General features: G+C 39.7%; 1 protein-coding gene across 1 annotated transcript in view; it reads left to right on the forward strand.

The window, feature by feature from the left end:
- Positions 1-5,590: 5,590 nt before the first annotated feature.
- Positions 5,591-22,952, forward strand: part of abcb11b (ATP-binding cassette, sub-family B (MDR/TAP), member 11b) — an 81,684-nt gene continuing 64,322 nt past the window's right edge. Inside the window, exons 1-9 of the mRNA XM_061889323.1 lie at positions 5,591-5,743; positions 5,814-5,902; positions 5,962-5,980; positions 11,564-11,593; positions 11,672-11,723; positions 13,902-14,203; positions 14,267-14,354; positions 17,590-17,723; positions 17,801-17,972. Of these exons, the coding sequence (XP_061745307.1) occupies positions 5,824-5,902; positions 5,962-5,980; positions 11,564-11,593; positions 11,672-11,723; positions 13,902-14,203; positions 14,267-14,354; positions 17,590-17,723; positions 17,801-17,972 (876 nt within the window). The 5' untranslated portion in view covers positions 5,591-5,743; positions 5,814-5,823. The remainder of the gene's footprint in view (positions 5,744-5,813; positions 5,903-5,961; positions 5,981-11,563; positions 11,594-11,671; positions 11,724-13,901; positions 14,204-14,266; positions 14,355-17,589; positions 17,724-17,800; positions 17,973-22,952) is intronic.

Genomic DNA, 22,952 nt, shown 5'->3' on the forward strand with positions numbered 1-22,952 from the left:
CAGTCAACTCATTGGTGTTGATTTGCAATCTGTCAAGATACAAAAATATATCAATATAAAATTACAGTATGTGATTTGTGTAGTTTGATCACTTTCCTCGCAAAAATACAAAGAATTGCAATTGTGACAACCAGTGGATACATTTAGAACAGCAGTTTCTTTCATTCAAAAATATCAGGTTCATTTTTATACTTAGCAAACTCATCACGTGGGCCGGATAAAACCTGTTTGCGGGCCAGATCCGGCCCTCTGGCCGTACGTTTGACGCCTCTGGTCCAGCTCAAACTTTTTTCCACCAAGTTCCACCATAGCGACCGACATTAAAGTGCAGTAGCGTAGTGGGCCCGTTTGTTCATTAAAAACAAGGCAGATGTATATTTTTGTCCACTGTAACGTTACTTGAACAGTAACACTGTGTGCGAATATTTCACTCAGTGATCGTTTGGCGCATGTCAGGTTCAACCACTGATGACATCTATTAAACAGACAAGAGCAAGGAATCATGCAGAGACAGAGGTCAATTTGGCTCAATGAGAAGAGACGTTCTTGGGGCTGCACACTCAAATACAGTCTCCCACCACGCTCTAAGGTCCTGTCCCACATGCTCCTCCATTTATTTGGGAGGTCCCTGGTTACATCACTGAGGTTGATTCCGAAGGAAGGGGGGTAATTTCAGCAGCCCCAGTTGAACACATCCATCATCCATCCATTTTCTACCGCTTATTCCCTTTCGGGGTCACCGGGGGCGCTGGCGCCTATCTCAGCTACAATCGGGCGGAAGGCGGGGTACACCCTGGACAAGTCGCCACCTCATCGCAGGGCCAACACAAATAGACAGACCGCATTCACACTCACATTCACTCACTAGGGCCAATTTAGTGTTGCCAATCAACCTATCCCCAGGTGCATGTCTTTGGAAGTGGGAGGAAGCCGGAGTACCCGGAGGGAACCCACGCATTCACGGGGAGAACATGCAAACTCCACACAGAAAGATCCCGAGCCTGGATTTGAACCCAGGACTGCAGGAACTTCGTATTGTGAGGCAGATGCACTAACCCCTCTGCCACCGTGAAGCCCCAGTTGAACACAATGTATGATTATTCCGAAATAAAAATGTGCTAACGCTCGTGATATCACCCTGTCTCTGCTTTGTCTGCGTCACGGTACTCGATGTTCTGGACACAAGCACTGATACGAGACGACTCGCAATCTTGCAATTCAAGATTGCGTTTTTTTTTTGTGGTCGCCTTTATTTAGAAAAGTATCAAAATGCATTTTTGGTACCGGTACCAAAATATTGATATTAGCACAACCCTACTATGTACTCAGATACTTGGATTAAATACAGGTGTAGTGGCGACTTGTCCAGGGTTTACCCCGCCTTTTGCCCGAATGCAACTGAGATTGCACTGCAAAAAGTCAGTGTTCAAAAACAAGAAAAAACAAAAACAAAAATGAGGGGTATTTTATTTGAACTAAGCAAATACGGTATTAGCTTTCACTGTTATGCTGATGACACCCAACTCTACATGCCCCTAAAGCTGACCAACATGCCGGACTGTAGTCAGTTGGAAGCGTGTCTTAATGAAATTAAACAATGGATGTCCGCTAACTTTTTGCAACTTAATGCCAAAAAAACGGAAATGCTGATTATCGGTCCTGCTAGACACCGACCTCTATTTAATAATACAACTTTAACATTTGACAACCAAATAATAAAACAAGGTGACTCTGTAAAAAATCTGGGTATTATCTTCGACCCAACTCTCTCCTTTGAGTCACACATTAAAAGCGTTACTAAAACGGCCTTCTTTCATCTCCGTAATATCGCTAAAATTCGCTCCATTTTGTCCACTAAAGACGCCGAGATCATTATCCATGCGTTTGTTACGTCTCGTCTCGACTACTGTAACGTATTATTTTCAGGTCTCCCCATGTCTAGCATTAAAAGATTACAGTTGGTACAAAATGCGGCTGCTAGACTTTTGACAAGAACAAGAAAGTTTGATCATATTACGCCTGTACTGGCTCACCTGCACTGGCTTCCTGTGCACTTAAGATGTGACTTTAAGGTTTTACTACTTACGTATAAAATACTACACGGTCTAGCTCCATCCTATCTTGCCGATTGTATTGTACCGTATGTCCCGGCAAGAAATCTGCGTTCAAAAGACTCCGGCTTATTAGTGATTCCTAGAGCTCAAAAAAAGTCTGCGGGCTATAGAGCGTTTTCCGTTCGGGCTCCAGTACTCTGGAATGCCCTCCCGGTAACAGTTCGAGATGCTACCTCAGTAGAAGCATTTAAGTCTCATCTTAAAACTCATTTGTATACTCTAGCCTTTAAATAGACCTCCTTTTTAGACCAGTTGATCTGCCGCTTCTTTTCTTTCTCCTATGTCCCCCCCTCCCTTGTGGAGGGGGTCCGGTCCGATGACCATGGATGAAGTACTGACTGTCCAGAGTCGAGACCCAGGATGGACCGCTCGTCGGGACCCAGGATGGACCGCTCGCCTGTATCGGTTGGGGACATCTCTACGCTGCTGATCCGCTTCAGATGGTTTCCTGTGGACGGGACTCTCGCTGCTGTCTTGGAGCCACTATGGATTGAACTTTCACAGTATCATGTTGGACCCGCTCGACATCCATTGCTTTCGGTCCCCTAGAGGGGGGGGGGTTGCCCACATCTGAGGTCCTCTCCAAGGTTTCTCATAGTCAGCATTGTCGCTGGCGTCCCACTGAATGTGAATTCTCCCTGCCCACTGGGTGTGAGTTTTCCTTGCCCTTTTGTGGGTTCTTCCGAGGATGTTGTAGTCGTAATGATTTGTGCAGTCCTTTGAGACATTTGTGATTTGGGGCTATATAAATAAACATTGATTGATTGATTGATCTGCCAATAGAACAAGAAAAATTGGTTTTGTCAAGACTTTCCAAAACAAGTAAAATTAGCTATCCTTATTGGACCCAAAAATACCTTAAAATAAGTATATTCTCACTAATAACAAGTGTACTACTATATGAGTACATATTTTCTATTGTATTATTGAAAACAAAGCAGCAAAGTCCATTGGGCTGTCATCTGTTTTAATATGAGACACAATTGTGTCAAAGTCATGATTTTTTTTTTTACATGCTTGAAATAAGAAATGATTACTTTAAAAAGTAGTTTATACTTGTGAGTGATGATGACACAGTTTTGCAACACTTGAGATTCTAGTTTCAAGCATGTTTTACTCAATATAGTTCATCAAATCTCAGCAACAAGCTGTGATATCTTACTGAGATCATTTAGGACCTAAACCCTTAAAACAAGTAAAACACTCTAACATAAAATCATATGTATGGCCGCGGTAAGTCCCGGGATGCCCCAAAATATCCATAACACACCCAGCCGAATCTCAAAGTTGAAAAAGTCAGCAAAAGTCCCAAAAATGTTCCAAATACCTACCCAGGTTCGAGTCCCACAAGTTACGCCGCCGGCTGGTATGCCCAAAATTATCCAAAACGCGTCCGGCAAAGTCCCACGGGAAGGCGGGGAGAAAAGTGAGAAAAGTCGGTAAAATGTTCAAAAATCCCACCCGGGTTCGAGTGCGCACTCCAACTCAAACTCGAACCCGGGTGGGACTCGAACCTGGGTAGGTATTTAGAACATTTTTGGGGACTTTTGCCGACTTTCCTTATTTTTCTCCCCCACTTCCCGTGGGACTTTGCTGGGTGCATTTTTTTGTATCCCGGGCCTTGTGCGGCGGCCGGCGGCGGGACTCGTGGGTCTGGAATCCGGGGAGGTATTTTGGACACAATTGGGACTTTTGAACATTTTGGCTGCCTTTTATCCCTCTTCTTCCCCGACTTCCTGTGCACCATTGCTCTGTGTGTTTCGGACAGTTGGACAAAAATAGTTTCAAGCATGTTTTACTCAATCAATCAATCAATGTTTATTTATATAGCCCCAAATCACAAATGTCTCAAAGGACTGCACAAATCATTACGACTACAACATCCTCGGAAGAACCCACAAAAGGGCAAGGAAAACTCACACCCAGTGGGCAGGGAGAATTCACATCCAGTGGGACGCCAGTGACAATGCTGACTATGAGAAACCTTGGAGAGGACCTCAGATGTGGGCAACCCCCCCCCCCCCCCCCCTCTAGGGGACCGAAAGCAATGGATGTCGAGCAGGTCTAACATGATACTGTGAAAGTTCAATCCATAGTGGCTCCAACACAGCCGCGAGAGTTCAGTTCAAGCGGATCCAAGACAGCAGCGAGAGTCCTGTCCACAGGAAACCATCTCAAGCCGAGGCGGCTCAGCAGCGTAGAGATGTCCCCAACCGATACACAGGCGAGCGGTCCATCCTGGGTCCCGACGAGCGGCCCATCCTGGGTCTCGACTCTGGACAGCCAGTACTTCATCCATGGTTATCGGACCGGACCCCCTCAACAAGGGAGGGGGGGACATAGGAGAAAAAAGAAAAGAATCAATCAATCAATCAATGTTTATTTATATAGCCCCAAATCACAAATGTCTCAAAGGACTGCACAAATCATTACGACTACAACATCCTCGGAAGAACCCACAAAAGGGCAAGGAAAACTCACACCCAGTGGGCAGGGAGAATTCATATCCAGTGGGACGCCAGTGACAATGCTGACTATGAGAAACCTTGGAGAGGACCTCAGATGTGGGCAACTCCCCCCCTCTAGGGGACAGAAAGCAATGGATGTCGAGCAGGTCTAACATGATACTGTGAACGTTCAATCCATAGTGGCTCCAACACAGCCGCGAGAGTTCAGTTCAAGCGGATCCAAGACAGCAGCGAGAGTCCCGTCCACAGGAAACCATCTCAAGCGTAGAGATGTCCCCAACCGATACACAGGCGAGCGGTCCATCCTGGGTCCCGACGAGCGGCCCATCCTCGGTCTCGACTCTGGACAGCCAGTACTTCATCCATGGTTATCGGACCGGACCCCCTCCACAAGGGAGGGGGGGACATAGGAGAAAAAAGAAAAGAAGCGGCAGATCAACTGGTCAAAAATGGAGGTCTATTTAAAGGCTAGAGTATACAGATGAGTTTTAAAGTGAGGCTTAAATGCTTCTACTGAGGTAGCATCTCGAACTGTTACCGGGAGGGCATTCCAGAGTACTGGAGCCCGAACGGACGACGCTCTATAGCCCGCAGACTTTTTTTGGGCTCTAGGAATCACTAATAAGCCGGAGTCTTTTGAACGCAGATTATAGGTCATAAAATGTTGGAAACAAGCTGTAATATCTTACCGAGATCATTTAGGACCAAAACACTTAAAACAAGTAAAACATAAAATCTGCTTAGTGGGAAGAATGAGCTTATCAGACAGAACATAAGCAAATACCACCCTTATTTGAGATATTTAATCTTACTTAGATTTCAGTTTTTGCAGTGTGCCCCCCCGCTACCCTGAAAGTGACAAGCGGTAGAAAATGGATGGATGGGTATTGACAAGACCACAAGAATGCAGTCCTGATAAGGTCGTTCGCCCGTGCGGTCGGCGACCTTGACGGGCCGCGCGGACAGTTACCCTTCAAACAAAACACTCTGACCGCGGGGTCCCAACCACGTGGGTCTCTTCCAAGGTGCGCGCCTCCTAAATACGAGCGGCACACCACAGGACAGTGTAGTCTGCGGGGGGGAGCGCAAAAACCGAATGGAACGGGACTTCGACGCCAAACAGGATCAGTTCTCGGCACGGTTCTAGGACCGTGTTACTTGGTACGCGTACTCTCGTCTCCATGACGACGTAGACTCAGAGTGACTTATCGGAGTTTTCCGCGTGACGTAGGTGAGCCACCATGCCGGCCGGGTCGGTGAGACTGGAAAGTATCAAAAGGTTTGGCCAGGAGAATCAGAGTTACGATGTCTCCGATGACGGTAAGTCGGTCTTAGTTGAGGTAGTGACCTGAGTCTAATGACCATTTCCTGTCTTGCAGAACCAGCTGGCTCCTACATGTATGTACCTTTTTATCATTTGGAGAGCTACTTTCATAAAAACATGAAATATTGATCTTGTCTCATGGGATTCGATGCAAGCAGTGTGCGGAATATAACTGTTGTGAATCACCAACTACAACCATAGCTCATATTTGCTCAGCATGATCATCCTGGCAGAATTTCTGAGCGTGTAGGAAAGTCTATGTATTCTACTCTATTACTTTACTTATTTTACCGTTTGTCCTGTCCCGTCTTTACATTTACAGTAATGCACTGTAAAAACAACAGCCCTTGATGTTACTGTAAAAATTGCAGCTCAGTTGCCAGAACAGCGGTAAGGCACTGTAAAAACATTAACCGTAGATTTTAAGCGAAGTATGTAGCTCTGTCCCCGGAATTTAACTGTACAAATAAGTGCTACCGTTTTTATCTACAGTAGTGCACTGTAAAAACAACAACCATACATTTCACGTACAAAACATAGCTCTGTCGCGATAATTATTCCGGGAAAACAGTGGTACCGTTTTTCTTTTTACAGTAATAGACTGTGACGGAGATAGATATCTTTTTAAATCCTAGTCATATTTTAAAACAGCTAAGGGTTGGGAGTGCATAGACCTTGAAGCTTGGAATGTAACTAGCAACAATAACACCCTTCTTATCTAAAACGTCCCAGGCTTAGAAGGAGAATAGATATGTGAATTCGCTCTGGAGGAGGAGGAGGAGGAGGAGGGGGGCGAGTGAGAGAGGGTAAAAGGCGAAACTTCGGTAGTATTAGCAGATCAACTATGGCGATGCAAATGGAATGTGTATGTGCATGGATGGTCTCCCAAAGCTTTGGATTAAAACAGATCAAAATGAGCAAATCTGTCTGGGATTCATTTAAATATAAAAACAACAACCATACATTTCATGTAAAAAACATAGCTCTGTCGCGAAAATTCTTCCGTGAAAACAGTGGTACCGTTTTTCTTTTTACAGTAATAGACTGTAAAAACCACGACCGTATATTTTACGTAAAAAATGGTGCTCAGTCATCAGAATTTTTGTTACTGTAAAAAACATTTGTATTGTTTTTTTCTTTTACAATAGCACTCTGTAAAAAAACAAAACAATGACTGTATATTTTACATGAAAAATGGTGCTTTGTCATCAGAATTTTTTTTACAATAAAACTGTAAAAAAAAAACTAACGATAGAGTTTATGGTTAAAAAACAAACCTAGCAGCTCAGTTGCTAGAATGTTACTGTAAATATAAAAGTGATACTGTTTTTTCCTTTTACAGTAATTCACTGTGAAAAAAACAACCACATATGTCACGTAACAAATGTAGCTCTGTCCTCAGAATTTTTCTGTGAAAACAACGTTGGAACCATTTTTATATTTACAGTAATGCACTGTAAAAACCACGACCGCATATTTTGCATAAAAAATTATGCAGTTTCATCAGATTTTTTTTTGCTGTAAAAAATAGTTGTAATGATTTTTTTATTTCACAATAATGCACTGTAAAAAATCAAAGACTGTAAATCTCAAAGTAAAAAAACAACAACCTAGCAGCTCAGTTGCTAGAATGTTACTGTAGTGATACTGTTATTTCCATTTACAGTAACGCACTGTGAAAACAACAACCATATATTTGACGTAAAAAAAAATGTAGCTCTGTCGCCAGATTTTTCCGTGAAAACAACAGTGGTACCATTGTAAATAAATGTTACTGTAAATATAAAAGTGATGCTGTTTTTTCCATTTACAGTAATGCACTGTGAAAAGAACAAGCCTATATTTCACGTACGAAGATGTAACTCTGTCGCAAGAATTTTTCCATGAAAACAACAGTGGTACCATTTTTTTATTTACAGTAATGCACCACAACTGTATATTTTACATAAAAACTGGTGCATTGTCATCAGAATGTTTTACTGTAAAACAGTTGTATTGTTTTTTTATTTCACCGTAAAACTGTAAAAAAACAATGACTGTATATTTTACGGTAAAAAAACAACTAGCAGCTCAGTTGCTAGAATGTTACTGTAAATATAAATGTGATACTGTATTTTCTATTTACAAAAGTGCACTTCGAAAACAACAACCATATATTTCACGTTAAAAAGATGTAACTCTGTCGCCAGAATTTTTCCGTGAAAACAACAGTGGTACTGTTTTTATAATTACAGTAATGCACAGTAAAAACCACAACCGTATATTTTACTTAAAAAATGGTGCTCTGTCATCACAATTTTTAAAAAATGTTTAAAAAACAGTACAGTCGTTTTTTTATTTCACAATAAAACTGTAAAAAAAACAATGACGGTAGATTTTACGGTATGAAAAACCTAGCAGCTCAGTTGCCAGAATTTTATTGTAAATATAAATTTTGTATTTTTTTTCTATTTACAGTATTGCAAAAACCATATACTTCACGTACAATTTTTTTACCTTTGTCGCCAGAATTTTTTTGTGAAAATAACAGTGGTACCGTTTTTATATTTACAGTCATGCACTGTAAAAACCACGACCGCATATTTTACATAAAAAAACTATGCATTGTCATCAGATTTTTTTTACTGTAAAAAATAGCTGTAATGATTATTTATTTCACAATAATGCACTGTAAAAAACAATGACTGTAAATTAAAAAAAAACAACAACAACCTGGCAGCTCAGTTGCTAGAATGTTACTGTAAATACAAAAGTGATACTGTTATTTCCATTTACAGTAATGCACTGTGAAATATTTTAAGTAAAAAGATGTAACTCTGTCGCCAGAATTTTTCCATGAAAAGGTACAGAACCATCAAATTTCGGAGGGCCCGCTTCAGGAAAAGCCTTATCCCTGCAGCTATAGCCGCCCTTAACAGCAGGTCCAGCCGACCCGTCTGATAAAGCCTGTAAATGTGTTGGTCATGTATGATGTCTTTTTGTTATTTTTGTTTTGTGATGTGTAATGTCTATATGTTTAAATGTACGGCAGTGAAAATGAATTTCCCCAACGGGGACCAATAAACCTAAATCTAAAAAAACAAAACAAAAAACAAACAAACAGTGGTACCGTTTTTTTTTATTTACAGTAATGCACTGTAAAAAACCACGACCGCGTATTTTACTTACACAATGGTGCACTGTCATCAGAATTTTTTTTTTGCTCTTAAAAACAGTTCTGTTGTTTTTTTTATTTTATTTCACAATAAAACTGTAAAAAAAACAATGACGGTAGATTTTACGGTAAGAAAAACCTAGCAGCTCAGTTGCCAGAATTTTATTGTAAATATAAAAGTGGTATTGTTTTTCCATTTCCAGTAACGCACTGTGAAAACGACAACCATATATTTCGCGTAAAAAAATGTAGCTCTTTTGCCAGAATTTTACTGTGAAAATAAAAGTGGTAACATTTTTCTATTTACAGTCATGCACTGTAAAAACCATGACTGTACATTTTATGTATAAAATGGTGCACTGTCATCAGAATTTTTTACTGCAAAAAACAGTTGTATTGTTGTTGTTTGTTTAAAATTTACAGTAATACACTGTAAAAAAACTGACGTAGATTTTACGATAAAAAAAATCTAGCAGTTCAGTTGCTAGAATTTTAGTGTAGCTATACAGGTAATAGTGGTATTGTTTTTCTATTTATGGTAATGCAGGGTAAAAAACAACAACCATATATTTTCTGGAAAATACGCCGCTCTGTCATCAAAATTTTACTGTAAAAATACCAGTAGACCGTTTTTCCATTTACATTAATGCACTGTAAAAACTAAGAATGTAGATTTCGTAAAAAACAATAACAACGGCTGCTCAGTCGGAATTTTTTTTCCGTCAAATTAACAGTGGTCCTGTTTTTCCACTTACAGCAATGCGCGGTAATAAACTACCTTAGATTTTACAGTAAAAAAAAACAGCACAATCTGCAGAATTTTATTGTAAAAATAATAGAACAGTTTTTGTATCTGCAGTAATGCACTCTAAAAACCACGACCGTATAGTTTACGTGAAAAATGGTGTACTGTATTTTGAATTTTTTTACTGCAAAAAACTATTTTTTTTATTTCACAATAATGCACTGTAAAAAAAACTGACTGTAGATTTTACAGTAAAAAAAACAGCCAAGCAGCTCAGTTGCTAGAATGTTACTGTAAATATAAAAGTGATATTGTTTTTAGGTTTGCAGTAATGGACTGTAAAAACAACAACCATATATTTTACTTGGAAAATGTTGCTTTGTCGCCTGTATTTTACTGTGAAAATAAAAGTGGTACCATTTTTCTATTTACAGTAAAAACCACAACCGTATATTTTACGTAAAAACTCTAAAAAAAATTCTGTGTCAGCGTTGTCCCTGACAGTTCGGCTATGTTTTTGTTTTTCCTCTGCGTTTGTCTTTGTTTCCTGTCCGTGCTTTTATTTTGTCTTTATTTCCTGATTGTCTCCCTGAGTGCTTTTCCCCCTCAGCTGTGGCCGATTGGCACTGGGCCACACCTGGTGTCAATCAGCCAGGTGTTATTTAGACCTGCTTTGCCCTCCACTCGGGGCTGGATTTTTGTCGTTACCTCTTGTCGCTAATACCTGTCGATGTCGTGCTACTACTTGTCGCTGTTCCTGTATGCCGTGGACTGCTTTTTGTTCGTAGTTCCTGTTTGCTGGTTCCTGTTTCCAATTTGTCCGTTCTTGGTTTGGGTTTTTTTCTTTATATTTTGGACATTAAATTATGTGTTCCTGCTCAATGCCTGCCGTCATCTCTGCATCTTGGGGTTCGTCACCAACTCAATGTGACACAATGATGGTAGATTTAACGGTAAAAAAACCCAAACAAGCAGCTGAGTTGCTAGAATTTTACTGTAAATACAAAAGTGATATTGTTTTTCTATTTACGATAATGCAGGGTAAAAAAAACCACAACCATATATTTTCTGGAAAATATGCAGCTCGGTCATTTGAATTTTACCGTAAAAATACCAGTGGAGCGTTTTTCTATTTCCAGTCACACATTGGAAAAACCACAAATGAGGATTTTACACATACAAATAACAGATCAGTCGCCATAATTTTACTATAATAAAACAGCAATACCTTTTTTTTCTTCCCAATAATGGACTGTAAACACAAAGAGATTTTGCGGTACAACAAAAAACCGGCACCTCAGTCACCAGAACTTTAGTGTTGAAATTAAAGTGCTCCTATTTTTCCATTCACAGTAATGCACTGTAAAAACAGTGACGGTAGATAACACGTAAAAAAACTGGCAGCTCAATTGCCAGAACTTTACCGTGAAAAAAGTGGTACCCTTTTCAATTTACAATATGAACCTTTTAATTCTGCGATGAGCACCCGCGACCCCAAAGAGAATAAGCTGTAGAAAATGGATGGATGGAGGGACCTTTTAATTCTACTGTAAAATTCTGGCGACTGAGCTGCCAGTTTGTTTATTTTTTTGTCCCGTAAAATCTATGGGTTTTGTCTTTTACCGTCCAAAGTACTCGTATGGTAAAACTTTCCCGTACAAGGTCACACAGAGGTCAATGTTTCTGTTTGAGACAAAGTAGGCCATGTCAAATACAGTCGAGTTGCTTCACGTGTGCACAATTCTCCTTTGCATGCAGGAGCATGACCACAACCCAGGAAACAAAGCAGTGAGTATGGGCAGTTTAAGTAGCTATATCATCGGAGTACCATTAAGAAAAAACGTGTTGTTTTTGTTGTCCAAACAGAGCTGAAGGCAAGAAGAATGACACCGCAATAAGAGTTGGCTTCTTTCAGTTGGTAAAAAACAAATTTTTTTTTTTACTTTTACAAGTTTGAGTGATGGATAAGAATGAGTACTTTTCACTGCCATAACGACTATCTTGCGATTTTGAGTACTTTTGTGTGTACAGTCGTCGGTCACCACTTTGGAGTTCTTATCTTCACTACAAATCTATATTATTTTTAAAGCATATTCTTTATACATATTCCCATCCTCACCCATGGTCATGAGCTTTGGGTTATGACCTAAAGCAGTGGTCCCCAACCACCACCACCAATTGGTACCGATCCGCAGAAAAATTTATACATTTTAATTATTTATTTTTTCCGTATTCCTTTTATTTTTTTTTACTTTTATTACATCAACATAAAAAACACAAGATACACTTACAATTAGTGCACCAACCCAAAAAACCTCCTCTTTTCATGACAAAAACATCCCTTTTTCATGACAAAGGAAAAAACAAACAAACACTGTTTCCATATGAGTTGGGAAATTGTGTTAGATGTAAATATAAACGGAATACAATGATTTGCAAATCATTTTCAACCCATATTCAGTGGAATGCAGTACAAAGACAATATAATTGAAGTTCAAACTCATAAACTTTATTTTTTTCTTTGCAAAAAAATTAACTTAGAATTTCATGGCTGCAACACGTGCCAAAGTAGTTGGGAAAGGGCATGTTCACCACTGTGTTACATTACCTGTTCTTTTAACAACACTCAATAAACGTTTGGGAACTGAGGAAACTAATTGTTGAAGCTTTGATGTTGGAATTCTTTCCCATTCTTGTTTTATGTAGAGCTTCAGTCGTTCAACAGTCCGGGGTCTCCGCTGTCGTATTTTATGCTTCATAATGAGCCACACATTTTCGACGTGAGACAGGTCTGGACTGCAGGCGGGCCAAGAAAGTACACGCAGTCTTTTACTACGAAGACACGCTGTTGTAACAAGTGGCTTGGCATTGTTTTGCTGAAATAAGCAGGGGCGTCAATGAAAAAGACAGCGCTTAGATGGCAGCATATGTTGTTCCAAAACCTGAATGTACCTTTCATCACTAATGGTGCCTTCACAGATGTGTAAGTTACCCATGTCTTGGGCACTAATGCAACCCCATACCATCACAGATGCTGGCTTTTGAACTTTGCGTCAATAACAGTCTGGATGGTTCGCTTCCCCTTTGGTCCGGATGACACGATGTCGAATATTTCCAAAAACATTTTGAAATGTGGACTCGTCAGACCACAGAACACTTTTCCACTTTGCATCAGTCCATCTTAGATGATCTCGGGCCCAGAGAAGCCGGCGACGTTTCTGGATGTTGTTGATAAATGGCTTTCGCTTTGCATAGTAGAGCTTTACCTTGCATTTACAGATGTAGTGACGAACTGCATTTAGTGACATTGGTTTTCTGAAGTGTTCCTGAGCCCATGTGGTGATATCCTTTAGAAATTGATGTCTGTTTTTGATACAGTGCCATCATTCAATGTTGGTTTCCGGACATGCCGCTTACGTGGAGTGATTTCTCGAGACTCTATGAACCTTTTGATGATATTATGGACCGTAGATGTTGAAATCCCTAAATTTCTTGCAACTGCACTTTGAGAAACGTTGTTCTTAAACTGTTTGACTATTTGCTCACGCAGTTGTGGACAAAGGGGTGTACCTCGCCCCATCCTTTCTTGTGAAAGACTGAGCATTTTTTGGGAAGCTGTTTTCATACCCAATCATGGCACCCACCTGTTCCCAATTAGCCTGCACACCTGTGGGATGTTCCAAATAAGTGTTTGATGAGCTTTCCTCGACTTTATCAGTATTTATTGCCACCTTTTCCAACTTCTTTGTCACGTCTTACTGGCATCAAATTCTAAAGTTAAGTTATTTGCAAAAAAAAAAAAATGTGTGTCAGTTTGAACATCAAATATGTTGTCTTTGTAGCATATTCAACTGAATATGGGTTGAAAATGAATAGCAAATCATTGTTTTCTGTTTATATTTACATCTAACACAATTTCCCAACTCATTAGGAAACAGGGTTCGTACATCAGCAGCCAAATTAAGATTTTTGTTACCTGCTTTCAAAAGGTTCTGTCATTATTTATGCGATATATCGTTATGCAATATATCAGGATGTAGATTCCAGGCCGTATCGCCTGTTAATTTAAACCATTTCACCCCCGATCATCGCACAGTTCCATTTTGCAACATGCCACGAGGTGGCGATGATGGTGGTGGGCAGCGTGTGCGCCGTGCTGCACGGCTCGGCCCAGCCGCTCATGCTGCTGGTGTTCGGCCTGCTGACCGACACCTTCATCGAGTACGACATCGAGCTGAACGAGCTGAGCGACCGGCGCAAGGAGTGCGTCAACAACACCATCCAGTGGAGCAAGAACTACACTGACGGGCTCCTGCACGCCGCCCAGCAGTCGGACTGGGGCCCCGGCAACGTCTCCGTCTGGGCCACGGTGCCGCCGCTGACCAACCGGTCGTGTGGGTGAGTGGGCGGGGCCTCGGCAGGTTGTGTCACACACTGGAGTGCTAATCCCACGTTTTTCAGGATCCTCGACATCGAGTACGAGATGACCCTGTTCGCCTTCTATTATGTCGGGATCGCCGTAGCGGTCTTCATCTTGGGATATTTTCAGGTTAGTCATTTTTTTTATTTCATGGAGTTGGTTTGTTCACACCTGAATAAACGCCACACCAGGTGTCATAGCGAGGAATTATCAAAGTTTAAAGTAGAGTGGAAAAACTGGTTGACTTTGTTAAATAAATGATAAATGGGTTGTACTTGTATAGCGCTTTTCTACCTTCAAGGTACTCAAAGCGCTTTGACACTACTTCCGCATTTACCCATTCACACACACATTCACACACTGATGGAGGGAGCTGCCATGCAAGGCGCCAACCAGCACCCATCAGGAGCAGGAGTGAAGTGTCTTGCTCAGGACACAACGGACGTGACGAGGTTGGTTCTAGGTGGGATTTGAACCAGTGACCCTCGGGTTGCGCACGGCCACTTTCCCACTGCGCCACGCCGTCCCTAGTGTTGTGTTGTTGTGTTTCATTGTGTCCATTTAACATATCTAATTGTATTTGCAAACCGCAAAGTTCCGTTTACAAATTTAGTCATTTTGAATATTCCGCTCCGACTATTTTTGGCAATTTCCGTATATTCTACGCCAATGTAGTAACATTTCTGCACTTTGACCATATTATTAGGTCAGTCATACTGGAAATATGCAAAAATTAGAAAGAGATGCTGGCTCAAATTTTTACTTTTTGAGGTCAAGGCAAGTGCTGCCTTAAAGGAGGGCTCATATATATATATATATATATATATATATATATATATATATATATATATATATATATGTCTATCTGTGTTGGCCCTGTGATGAGGTGGCGACTTGTCCAGGGTGTACCCCACCTTCCGCCCGATTGTAGCTGAGATAGGCGCCAGCGCCCCTCCGCGACCCCAAAAGGGAATAAGCGGTAGAAATGGATGGATGGATGGATATATATATTTATCAGTATTTATTGCCACCTTTTCCAACTTCTTTGTCACATCTTGCTGGCATCAAATTCCAAAGTTAATGATTATTTGCAAAAAAAAAAAATGTTTATCAGTTTGAATATCAAATATGTTGTCTTTGTAGCATATTCAACTGAATATGGGTTGAAAATGATTAGCAAATCATTGTATTCCGTTTATATTTACATCTAACACAATTTCCCAACTCATATGGAAACGGGGTTTGTACATCAGCAGCCAAATTAAGAGTTTTTGTTACCTGCTTTCAAAAGGTTCTGTCATTATTTATGCGATATATCGTTGTGTATATATATATATATATATATATATATATATATATATATATATATATATATATATATATATATATATATATATATATATATATATATATACACACACACACCCACACTCCCACACACAGGGGGGCAAAAAAGTGCAAGTTCTCACACCGAGGCGGCATAGCTCGGTTGGTAGAGTGGCCGGGCCAGCAACTTGAGGGTTGCAAGTTCGATTCCCGCTTCCGCCACCCTAGTCACTGCCGTTGGGCAAGGCACTCTACCCACCCGCTCCCCAGTGCCACCCACACTGGTTTAAATGTAACTTAGATATTGGGTTTCACTATGTAAAGTGCTTTGAGTCACTAGAAAAAAGCACTATATAAATATAATTCACTTCACTTAAAATGATGACAGAGGTCTGTAATTTTCATCATAGGTACACTTCAACTGTGAGAGACAGAATGTGAAAAAATAAAATCCAGGAAATTACATTGTAGGAATTTTAAAGAATTTATTTGTAAATTATGGTGGAAAATAAGTATTAGGTCACTTCAAACAAGGAAGATCTCTGGTTCTCACAGACCTGTAACTCCTTCTTTAAGAAGCTCTTCTGTCCTCCACTCGTTACCTGCATTAATGGAGCCTTTTTGAACTCGTTATCTGTATAAAAGACACCTGTCCACAGCCTCAAACAGTCAGACTCCAAACTCCACTAAGGCCAAGACCAAAGAGCTGTCGAAGGACACCGGGAAAATAGTTGTAGACCTGCACCAGACTGGGAAGAGTGAATCTACAATAGGCAAGCAGCTTGGTGTGAAAAAATCCACTGTGGCAGCAATTATCAGAAAATGTAAGACATAAAAGACCACTGATAATCTACCTCGATCTGGGGCTCCACGCAAGTTCTCATCCCGTGGGGTCAAAATGATCATGAGAACGGTGAGCAAAAATCCCAGAACCACACGGGAGGACCTGGTGAATGACCTGCAGAGAACTGGGACCAAAGTAACAAAGGTTACCATCAATAACACACTACGCCGACGGGGAATCAAATCCTGCATTGCCAGACGTGTCCCCCTGCTTAAGCCACTGCATGTCCAGGCCCGTCTGAAGTTTTCCAGAAAGCACATGGATGATACAGCAGAGGATTGGGAGAATGTCATGTGGCCAGATGAAACCAAAATAGAACTTTTTGGTATAATCTCAACTCGTCGTGTTTGGAGGAAGAAGAATACTGAGTTGCATCCCAAGAACACCATAACTACTGCGAAGCATGGGGGTGGAAACATCATGCTTTGGGGCTGTTTTTCTGCTAAGGGGACAGGACGACTGATCTGTGTTAAGGAAAGAATGACCATGTATCATGAGATTTTGAGCCAAAACCTCCTTCCATCAGTGAGAGCTTTGAAGATTAAACTTGGCTGGGTCTTCCAGCATGACAATGATCCCAAACACATCGCCCAGGCAACGAAGGAGTGGCTCCGTAAGAAGCATTTGAAAGTCCTGGAGAGACTTCAACCCCATAGAAAATCTGTGGAGGGAGTTGAAAGTCCGTGTTGCTCGGCGACAGCCCCAAAACATCAATGCTCTCGAGAAGATCTGCATGGAGGAATGGGCCAAAATACCAGCTACTGTGTGTGCAAAGCTGGTAAAGACCTTTAGTAATCGTCTGCCCTCTGTTATTGCCAACAAAGGTTATGTTACAAAGGATTGAGTTGAATTTTTGTTATTGACAAAATACTTATTTTCCACCACAATTTACAAATAAATTCTTTAAAATTCCTACAATGTGAATTCCTGGATTTTTTTTGCAAATTCTGTCTCTCACAGTTGAAGTGTACCTATGATGAAAATTACAGACCTCTGTCATCATTTTAAGTGGGAGAACTTGCACAATCGGTGGCTGACTAAATACTTTTTTACCCCACTGTATATAATCGCTGATTGTTTTCCACGCTACTGCTACTTAAAACATACAATAGTAAAGGTTTATGGATGTTGGGTTGAGGGTGGGCCCTTCAGGGGTTCTTGGTCTGGGGCCCTTATTGATCCCATGTCCGCTAGATCTCTCTGTGGGTGACGGCGGCCGCCAAGCAGATCCAGCGCATCAGAAAAATCTACTTCAGCAAGGTGATGAGGATGGAGATCGGCTGGTTCGACTGCACCTCGGTGGGCGAACTCAACACGCGCATGTCCGAGTGAGTGCGAGCGGCGGTACGGCGGCGGCGAGGATGTTGGCGAAGGGTGACGTGGTGTGGTGTGTGCGACCCCGCAGCGACATCAACAAGATCAACGACGCCATCGCCGACCAAGTGGCCATTTTCCTGCAGCGCTTCACCACCTTCGTGTGCGGCTTCTGCGTGGGCTTCGTTAAAGGATGGAAGCTGACGCTGGTGATCGTGGCGGCGAGTCCGCTGATTGGCGTCGGCGCCGGTCTGATGGCCCTGGTGAGATCTTTCATTTTTTTAAATGTTCGCTTTAAATGTATATGTCATGCATTACCATCGTCCAGTGATTCTCAAACGAGTTCTGTCTAGTGTTATGCTAAAGAATTGCTTAATTAAATATTCACACACAGTGTTACTGTTCAAACTGTGTGTCATGCCACACATGGCCAAAATATGAAATGTACTTGTTGGATAAAACCTCTGCCTTATTTTTAATGAATATTTAGGTGTACTACACTACCGTATTTATTCTTGTCATTATGTTGGTACTTGATGAATATTTAGACCTACTACACTACTGTATTGTAATGTTGTCATCATAGTGGAACTTGATGATTACTTAGGTCCATTACGCTACTGTATTTTAATGTTGGCATTATGGTGGCATTTGATAAATACTTAGGTCTACTACACTACTATATTTTAATGTTATTATACTTAGGTCTACTACACTACTATATTTTAATGTTATTATGGCGGTACTTGATGAATACTTAGGTCTATTACGCTGCTGTATTTTAATCTTGGCATTATGGTGGTACTTAATGAATATTTATACCTACTACACTATTGTATATTAATGTTGTCATGATGGTGGTGCTTGATGAATATTTAGGTCTACTATGCTACTGTATTTGATGTTTTCATTATGGTGTTACCTAATAAATACTCAGGTCTACTACACTACTGTATTTTAATGTTGTCATTATGGTGGTACTTAATAAATACTTAGGTCTACTACCTTACTGTATTTTAATGTTATTATGGCAGTACTTGATGAATACTTAAGTTTACTACGCTGCTGTATTTTAATGTTGGCATTATGGTGGTACTTAATGAATATCTATACCTACTACACTATTGTATTTCAAAGTTTTTATTACGGTGGTACTTGATGAATACTTAGGTCTACTACACTACTGTATTTTAATGTTGTCATTATGGTGGTACTTAAGGAATACTTAGACCTACTACACTACTGTATTTCAATGTTGGTCATAATAGTGGTACTTGATGAATACTTAGACCTACTACGGTACTGTGTTTTAATGTTGTCTTTATGGTGGTACCTAATGAATACTCAGGTCTACTACACTACTTTATTTTAATGTTGTCATTATGGTGGTACTTAATAAATACTTAGGTCTACTACACTGCTGTATTTTAATACTGGTCATGATGGTGGTACTTAATGAATACCTAGGTCTACTACAATACTGTATTTTAATGTTGTCATTGTGGTGGTACTTAATGAATACATAGGTCTACTACACTTTTGTATTTTAATATTGTCGTTATGGTGGTACTTAATGAATACTTATGCCTACTACACTACTGTATTGTAATGTAGTCATCATAGTGGTACTTGATGATTACTTAGGTCCATTACGCTATTGTATTTTAATGTTGGCATTATGGTGGCAATTAATAAATACTTAGGTCTACTATACTACTATATTTTAATGTTATTATGGCGGTACTTAATGAATACTTAGGTTTACTACGCTGCTGTATTTTAATGTTGACATTATGGTGGTATTTAATGAATATTTATACCCACTACACTATTGTATCTCAATGTTTTCATTATGGTGGTACTTCATGAATATTTAGGTCTACTACACTACTGTATTTTAATGTTGTCATTATGGTGGTACTGGATGAATATTTAGAACTACTGTATTTTAATGTCGGTCATAATGGTGGTACTTAATGAATACTTAAGTCTAATACACTACTGTATTTTAATGTTGTCATGATGGTGGTGCTTGATGAATATTTAGGTCTACTATGCTACTGTATTTATTGTTTTCATTATGGTGGTACCTAATGAATACTCAGGTCTACTACACTACTGTATTTTAATGTTGTCATTATGGTGGTACTTAATAAATACTTAGGTCTACTACACTACTGCATTTTATTGTTATTATGGTGGTACCTGATGAATACTTAGGTCTCCTATGCTGCTGTATTTTAATACTGGTCATGATGGTGGTACTTAATGAATACCTAGGTCTACTACAATACTGTATTTTAATGTTGTCATTGTGGTGGTACTTAATGAATACATAGGTCTACTACACTACTGTATTTTAATATTGTCGTTATGGTGGTACTTAATGAATACTTATGCCTACTACACTACTGTATTGTAATGTAGTCATCATAGTGATACTTGATGATTACTTAGGTCCATTACGCTATTGCATTTTAATGTTGGTATTATGGTGGCAATTAATAAATACTTAGGACTACTACACTACTATATTTTAATGTTATTATGGTGGTACTTGATGAATACTTAGGTTTACTACGTTGCTGTATTTTAATGTTGGCATTATGGTTGTATTTAATGAGTATTTATACCCACTACACTATTGTATCTCAATGTTTTCATTATGGTGGTACTTCATGAATACTTAGGTCTTCTACACTACTGTATTTTAATGTTGTCATTATGGTGGTACTGGATGAATATTTAGAACTACTGTATTTTAATGTCGGTCATAATGGTGGTACTTAATGAATATTAAGTCTACTGACTACTGTATTTTAATGTTGTCATGATGGTGGTGCTTGATGAATATTTAGGTCTACTACGCTACTGTATTTAATGTTTTCATTATGGTGGTACCTAATGAATACTCAGGTCTACTACACTACTGTATTTTAATGTTGTCATTATGGTGGTACTTAATAAATACTTAGGTCTACTACACTACTGTATTTTATTGTTATTATGGTGGTACTTGATGAATACTTAGGTCTACTACGCTGCTGTATTTTAATACTGGTCATGATGGTGGTACTTAATGAATATTTAGGTCTTCTACAATACTGTATTTTAATGTTGTCATTGTGGTGGTACTTAATGAATACGTAGGTCTACTACACTACTGTATTTTAATATTGTCGTTATGGTGGTACTTAATGAATACTTATGCCTACTACACAACTGTATTGTAATGTAGTCATCATAGTGGTACTTGATGATTACTTAGGTCCATTACGCTATTGTATTTTAATGTTGGCATTACAGTGGCAATTAATAAATACTTAGGACTACTACACTACTATATTTTAATGTTATTATGGTGGTACTTGATGAATACTTAGGTTTACTACGTTGCTGTATTTTAATGTTGGTATTATGGTGGTATTTAATGAATATTTATACCCACTACACTATTGTATCTCAATGTTTTCATTATGGTGGTACTTGATGAATACGTAGGTCTACTACACTACTGTATTTTAATGTTGTCATTATGGTGGTACTTGATGAATATTTAGAACTACTGTATTTTAATGTCGGTCATAATGGGGGTACTTAATGAATACTTAAGTCTACTGACTACTGTATTTTAATGTTGTCATGATGGTGGTGCTTGATGAATATTTAGGTCTACTACGCTACTGTATTTAATGTTTTCATTATGATGGTACCTAATGAATACTCAGGTCTACTACACTACTGTATTTTAATGTTGGCCTTATGGTGGTACTTAATAAATACTGAGGTCTACTACACTACTGTAATTTATTGTTATTATGGTGGTACTTAATGAATACTTAGGTCTACTACAATACTGTATTTTAATGTTGTCATTGTGGTGGTACTTAATGAATACTTAGGTATACTACACTACTGTATTTTATTGTTATTATGGTGGTACTTGATGAATACTTAGGTCTACTACGCTGCTGTATTTTAATATTGGTCATGATGGTGGTACTTAATGAATATTTAGGTCTCTTACACTACTGTATTTTAATGTTGTCATTGTGGTGGTACTTAATGAATACGTAGGTCTACTACACTACTGTAGTTTAATATTGTCGTTATGGTGGTACTTAATGAATACTTATGCCTACTACACAACTGTATTTTAATGTTGTCATTATGGTGATACTTCATGAATACTTAGGTCTCCTACAATACTGTATTTTAATACTGGTCATGATGGTGATACTTAATGAATACTAATCCCTACTACACTACTGTATTCTAATGTTGTCATTGTGGTGGTACTTAATGAATGGGGCGGCATAGCTCGGTTGGTAGAGTGGCCGTGCCAGCAACTTGAGGGTTGCAGGTTCGATTCCCGCTTCCGCCATCCTAGTCACTGCCGTTGTGTCCTTGGGCAAGACACTTTACCCACCTGCTCCCAGTGCCACCCACACTGGTTTAAATGTTACTTAGATATTGGGTTTCACTATGTAAAGCGCTTTGAGTCACTTGAGAAAAGCGCTATATAAATATAATTCACTTCACTTCATTATGGTGGTACTTCATGAATATTTAGGTCTACTACACTACTGTATTTTAATGTTGTCATTATGGATGGATTATGGTGGTACTTGATGAAAACTTAGGTCAACGGCACTACTGTATTTTAATGTTGTCATTGTGGTGGTACTTGATGAATACTTAGGTCTACCACACTACTGTGTATAAATATTATACTATTCACATATATACAGAGGGATTCAGACCGTGGGTGGAAAGTAAAAAATGCACACAGAGAGGTGCTAAACTATAAAATCAATGCTATGAGAGTTCACCGTAGTTATGGCTTTAGGGAAAAAACTGTTCTTGAGTCCGTTTGTCTTAGACTTGATGACCTTGTAGCGCCTTACTGAGGGCAGAAGTTCAAACAGGTCAAAACCAGGGTGGGAGCTGTCCTTGATAATGTTGGTAGCTCTGCAGAGGCAGCGTGAGGTGTAAATGTCTATCAGGGAGGGGAGAGGGCAGCCGATGATCCGCTGTACTTCCTCTGGCGCTTCTCCCTGTCTGCAACGGTGCAGCTGCCGTACCACGCCGTGATGCAGTATGTCAGCAGGTTCTCAGTGGATGAGCGGTCGAAGGTCAGCAGCAGGTTGGAGTCCAGGTTGTACTTCTTGAGGACTCTCAGGAAGTGCAGCTGTTGCTGAGCCTTCTTAGTGATGGCACAGTGGTTGAAAAACACTCTTATA

The sequence above is a fragment of the Nerophis ophidion genome, linkage group LG27 (assembly GCF_033978795.1).
Source record: "Nerophis ophidion isolate RoL-2023_Sa linkage group LG27, RoL_Noph_v1.0, whole genome shotgun sequence".
NCBI classification, from domain to species: Eukaryota; Metazoa; Chordata; class Actinopteri; order Syngnathiformes; family Syngnathidae; genus Nerophis; species Nerophis ophidion.